General features: G+C 42.5%; 1 protein-coding gene across 1 annotated transcript; it reads left to right on the top strand.

Annotated features, from left to right (window-relative positions):
* The first annotated feature begins 736 nt into the window (after positions 1-736).
* six3a (SIX homeobox 3a) lies at positions 737-5102 on the top strand. The gene is made up of 2 exons (XM_086180852.1): positions 737-1655; positions 3527-5102. The coding sequence occupies exons 1-2, from the start codon at positions 964-966 to the stop codon at positions 3717-3719; spliced, it is 885 nt and encodes a 294-aa protein (XP_086036978.1). The 5' UTR covers positions 737-963; the 3' UTR covers positions 3720-5102.
* Positions 5103-6000: the final 898 nt, after the last annotated feature.

The following is a 6000-nucleotide window of genomic DNA, read 5'->3' as shown; positions in this document are numbered from 1 at the left end:
GGGCCAGGGCTGCGCCCAGCGTCCCAGGGGCAAGGCCGGGGACAGCGGGAGAGGGGGGGGGGGGGGGGGAGCGGCAGCACACAGCAGCTATACACCCAAGACTACTAGCAGCCGCCTAATACACAGTGACCACACACACACCAGTAAGCCGCAGTAAAGTCATCTCAGAACCATTAAAAATTGCCAACATTCAGCGATGGATCCGGTGTAAAAAAAAAAAAAAAAATACAGTATTGTGTCATAATTTGATCTTTAACTAGAAACTGATAACACATGAAAATGAAACACTCAATACCCCCGGCGCCATTCTTTTCTCACAAAAAAATGAATAGAATGGGAGGGGGGGACGATGAGCTAAAACAGTTACACAAAAAAAATATTTAAAAAAATCTCACTTCAATTCAAAACGCGTATTCCGGGAGTCATCGGTTGTCCATTTGTCACCCGTTTAAAGCTTCCCGTGCTTCCCTCCCTCCCTCCCCGTCTCTGCTAAGCATCTCCAGTCTACATATCTTCTTTTAGCTTTAACGAGCCTCGTTAAGATCGCAATAATATTCCACCCTCTAATTGCTCATTCCATTCAGCAGATAGGCGAGCATTGGCTTGTGCCTGATGTGCGCGCTGCTGCGGGAGGGTTGCTGTGGAGATCCGAGACTCTGATAACCCCCCGTGCGTGCTGCACAAGTGGTGAAAGCCTCGCGCTACGTACTGGCTAATGATTGGCACGCTTGACAGTGATTGGCAGGGCTGCCATGACAACGCTACAACGACACCAAGAAGACCAATAGAAAAGGGAAACAAAATGTTTCAATGCTACACTCAACGGCGGATTTAGGGGGGAGATATTATGAGGCTGGTGTCATTAGGCGATAGCCATTGAATCATTCAATCTTTTTTACTTGCCGTATTTTTTCGGTTTTTTCCTTTTTCTCGATAATTTCCTTTCTCTCTCAGGTCATTTCCATGGTTTTCAGATCGCCTTTAGAGCTTTATCCCTCCCATTTCTTCCTGCCAAACTTCGCTGATCGCCCTCTGCTCCTGGCGAACAGCGCTCCCACCACCAGGTCTCCAGAAGACTTGTCCATGTTTCAGCTACCGACCCTCAACTTCTCCCCGGAGCAGGTGGCGAGCGTCTGCGAGACGCTGGAGGAGACCGGGGATATCGAACGGCTGGGCCGCTTCCTTTGGTCCCTGCCCGTGGCTCCCGGAGCGTGCGAAGCGATAAACAAGCACGAGTCCATCCTGCGCGCCCGGGCCGTGGTGGCGTTCCACACGGGGAATTTCAGAGACCTCTACCACATCCTGGAGAACCACAAGTTCACCAAGGACTCGCACGGCAAACTGCAGGCTATGTGGCTGGAAGCGCACTACCAGGAGGCCGAGAAGCTCCGCGGTCGTCCGCTCGGACCGGTCGATAAGTACCGAGTGCGGAAGAAGTTTCCGCTGCCTCGGACCATCTGGGACGGCGAGCAGAAGACGCACTGTTTCAAAGAGCGGACACGGAGCCTGCTGAGGGAGTGGTACCTTCAGGACCCATATCCAAACCCCAGCAAGAAAAGGGAACTGGCTCAAGCCACTGGACTCACTCCTACACAGGTCGGAAACTGGTTTAAAAACCGGAGGCAACGAGACAGAGCCGCGGCAGCCAAAAACAGGTTGGTAGATTTGATCCTCACTGACAAATCACTAGAATGCACCGATGTTTATCTAGAAAGCGTCAAATATAAAAGAAGATGTTACGTTAAACAACATTCAGCTCGAAGCCACAGACTGTCTAGGACACCAGAGAGTCTGGCAGGGTGGGAGCAGGCTTCGGCGACATTTTTGTTATGAAGTGAAACCACAGGAAACATCCAAGAGCCAATATTTCTGCAAAATAAAATAAAAATACGAAACCATCTTTTGAAAACATTTTACGTTTTACATCTACAAACATCTTAAAGAAAATGTATTTTTTAAACGGAATTATCTCAAATTAAATTGTGACTATTATTAAAAAAAAAACACGTTTGGCATTCAAATAAGTAATAATAATAATTAATGAAACCGCTCTCAAATATTTATGGTTTGAAACTATATTACTTTTTTAACAGAAGAGACCCTTTTTAGCTGCAGTTTTTTTTTTTTTAATAAAACAGTTTGTTTACGTTATGCAGAAGAGTGAAAGTGCTGTAATAACTAGCAAAGAGTTTTGGATACGTAAACATAATTTATTTATAATTTTTACTTTTCCTATTCAAGTGAAATAACCGCAACTTCCTCTAATTATATCTTTTAATCATATTTTTCATTCAACAACAACAACAACAACAACAATACAGGACAGAGTAAATCCTAATATTCATCTGGTGAAACTTCTTTTTTTTATCTCGACCTTTAAGTGCACTAGAAACTGTCGTGTGTTGTAAATAATATTCAATATTTGTGTGTGTGTGTGTGTGTGTGTGTGTGTGTGTGTGTGTGTGTGTGTGTGTGTCAACTACCAAGGGTTATAAAATTATTTATTTAAGCCGCACATTAAATACTACCGCGCACTCATCGCCCACTTTGGTGCATTTACGATTTGAATGTCACATGTTACTTTGGATTGTTAAGAAAGATTATCTCTCCAAATGGATAAGGGGAGATATTATTGATATTACTCCACTGGAACGAGCATGCGTATTAAAAAGCATTTACAGACAGGCTGTATTCATAACATTAAGTGTGGTATCATTCCAGTGAAATGCCATAATTGATTAGAAAATACTTGGGGGAGTACTAAGCCATATGAATACTATTCTAATCTTTTTGCTAAATGAAGAGATATATTTCCAGACTGATATTATTCCGCTACGATGGAGTTATTATCGTGAGTGGATTGGAGATAAACATTTAGGATGATTGGAGTAACCTGGACCTCGACGTCACTCATTCATACATCAGGCTTACATGCATCTGTGCCAAAGCTTCCTTTCACTTTTGAATACGAGTCTATATTCAATTTGAAAAAAACAAAACAAAACCCAAACAAACAGTAATAATATTTTAGACTTGAAATCGAAACTTTTACTGGGCTTTCAACGACACATAAAATCCTAATATACAAGTGCACGTAAAGGTGGCAAACCCGTTTGAAATGGCTTCTCGTGGACAGGATAACTTCTGTGACACTCATTAAGAAATAAAAGCTTCTTTTTTTTTTCTTGCAGTGATTTAAATCCCACCTTGCTCCCCAGCGCGTTGATCAGACCTACTTTTCTACAAATACAACAAAACAAAACAAAACAAAACAAAACAAAAAAACACCCCAAAAAATCCATTAGATTTCTCCCAACATTTGGAAGTCTAAATAGTGCTGTGTTTTGTCCCCTGAAAGCTGGCTATTTGATAAAAGCATGCATGCATGGCTGGGGCCGGCAGGGGGAAAGAAAGGCGAGTTTTGCAGGAGGAGGAGGGGATGGGGGACATTCTCAGGTCTAATTGCCATTTCTCTCATTTTTTTTCCTTTTTTTTTCCTCCCCTCCTCGCTTCTTTTCTTCTCCAGGCTCCAGCACCAAGCAATAGGACCGGCCGGTATGAGGTCCCTCTCAGAGGCCGGTCTCACCCCTCACAGCTCGGCAGAGTCGCCTTCAACCGCGGCCAGTCCCACCACCAGCGTTTCCAGTATGACAGAGAGAGTTGATACTGGGACGTCCATCCTGTCCGTCACATCGAGTGACTCGGAGTGCGATGTATGATACGGAGGATAAAACAAAAACAAAAAAAACAACAAACAAAAAAAAAAACCCCAACACACACAAAAACAAACAAAAAGAGAAATATTTACAGGGAAAATGGACCTGAGAGGAAGAAAAAAAAGACTTATGAAATATCGCGGATGAAAAAAGGACCGATTGATATAAATATTAAAATAAAAAGAGATAAAAGCACGTCGTTTTTTTTTATTAAAGCGCTTTCAAAAGGACCCACGCCTCCCCCTCCTCTTCATACCCCCACACCACCACCAAACACTACTAGACTACTTGCATGATGTCTCTCTCTTTTTTTTTTTTTTAATTATTATTATTTTCTATTTTGTAATCAGGGAAAAAAAAAACAACCTGAATGCAAGATTTTCCATCAGGAACATCGATCAGAGGGAATAAAAAAAGATCATCTTGGTGTCTTCGTCGCTTTTTTTTTTTTTTCTCCATCTCCGTTTTTAGTCCAAGTGATGATGATGATGATGATGATGATGATGATTGATGATGATGATGATGATGATGGTGGTGATGCAGCCGTCATTGCAGACAAGATGCAATCCTGTTTTTTACTTTTGTGTTCATCAGACAATCATTTTAAGTCGTAAGCACCTTTTTTTAAACTATTCTTCTGTCACTGCCTGTGTGGGGTACATGGTCAAAAAAAAATGTTGAATCGTTTATGACTGTATCAGATTTTTATTTTTATTTTCAAAATTTTATATTGAATTATGTATATCTCAAATAATGCGATCATTCTCCCGGTCTTGTAATATACGTGTAGAAATATTGCTTGTACATAAATATTGCTCTCCCCCGTCTCATCCTCTTTTCTATCCCTTCCTCACTTTTCTTGACTTGGTGTTCCTACATAAAATATTTGTCAAAACTTACAACTGAAGTGCTGTAGGCGTTTTTGTTACTTTCGATTGTTTACGCTTTTCTTTTCTTTTCTTTTCTTTTTTGTTGTTTTGGTGATTTGGGAGAGGGTGTAATGACTTGTGTTACACTTGTGCAACAGAGAGAGAGAGAGAGAGAGAGAGAGAGAGAGAGAGAGAGAGAGAGAGAGAGAGGGTGACTAGCCTATTACAACATTTACTTAGGTCTACCAGCTCCTCTCCGCCGCCCCAGGCTCCCTCAAAGCGCTTATTTCCATGAGCCTGTTCACTGTTGTTTCTGGTCTTTTTATGTTGATATACATTTCTTGACTAAATACAGTCTTCGCTTAGCTGTACCTCTTGGCATGATGTCCGTCTCTCCATCCTGCTACGGATAAGGACATTGATAAGTGGCTGAACACATGTTCATATTGGATCATTATTGGATTGTGGAAGCATTAATGCTCATCACGGGCTTACGTGTTCCCGGCCCAGGTTATAGTAAGGGGTGAGGGGGTGTGGACGAGGGGGAGGGCTGGACTCACCTAAAATAGTTGGGTTCTTGCTGACACTCATTTTCTAAACACTATCTTTGTCTTTTTCCATGTGTGAGTGCTGGATGGTTTTGAAAGTGAAATCCGTGTTGCCGGAGGTTGGTTGAATTCGATTTTAGATGTTTTCTCGCCACGTCACGCGTGATTTCTCTCTCTATGACTGCCTCCGGCGCACCACGCAAATTTCTGACAAACGTCAACACCTTGCAGCACTTAAAAATGCGAGTGCTATTTCCCCTTTTGTTTACCGTTGCTAGTGAATACAGAAATTAAGTAAACGCGCCATTAAATGGGCTAATCACGATGGGACTCCTCCTCTGTCCCAATCTCCCGTTGTGGCCCGCTGAAAAGAGCTTTTCTTCCTCGGACGAGAACCATTTCCCCCCTCCAAAAAAAGGGGGCTTTCTCTCCTGCAGTCTCTTTCCATCTAAATCCCCAACCAATTATGCTGCAGAGCAGGGCAGATCTACTATAGGACACTGTTGCAGGAACTATAGTTTTGATGGAAACACTTGTGTGAAAGATGTCTCCGTCCCGCAAGCAGCTTGATAATATTCCCCGTGTAAATATGAAGCTCTGGACTTCCACACTGCAGGCAACAGCGGAAGCGTTGCAGCGGTGTGTTTAGCATCAGAAAGTAGGACAGACTGCTGTTTGGCTCAGGGAGACTGCGGGACTTTTAGTAAGTGGAGTGTGTGCTGAAAAAAATTATAAAAAAAAAAAAAAATCGGCATCTCACATGGGAGATTTGTTCCAGATATTCAAAATAAGACGGTTTAGTGCGCGTGTTTCCAACAAGTGTGATATCTCAGACGGACGTCTGGATTTTTTTTTCCAAGGATGGTT

This window comes from Aulostomus chinensis, chromosome 16 (assembly GCF_037954235.1).
Source record: "Aulostomus chinensis isolate RoL2024-O1b breed Wild chromosome 16, RoL_Achi_v1.0, whole genome shotgun sequence".
NCBI classification, from domain to species: Eukaryota; Metazoa; Chordata; class Actinopteri; order Syngnathiformes; family Aulostomidae; genus Aulostomus; species Aulostomus chinensis.
This window is presented reverse-complemented; position numbering and strand designations above follow the sequence as displayed.

Bases quoted from the DNA above. Each gene is read 5' to 3' on its own strand.
- six3a (XM_086180852.1), top strand. From the start codon at position 964: ATGGTTTTCAGATCGCCTTTAGAGCTTTATCCCTCCCATTTCTTCCTG. The intron at 1,656-3,526 runs GTTGGTAGATTT...TTTCTTCTCCAG, and splicing joins GCCGCGGCAGCCAAAAACAG to GCTCCAGCACCAAGCAATAG.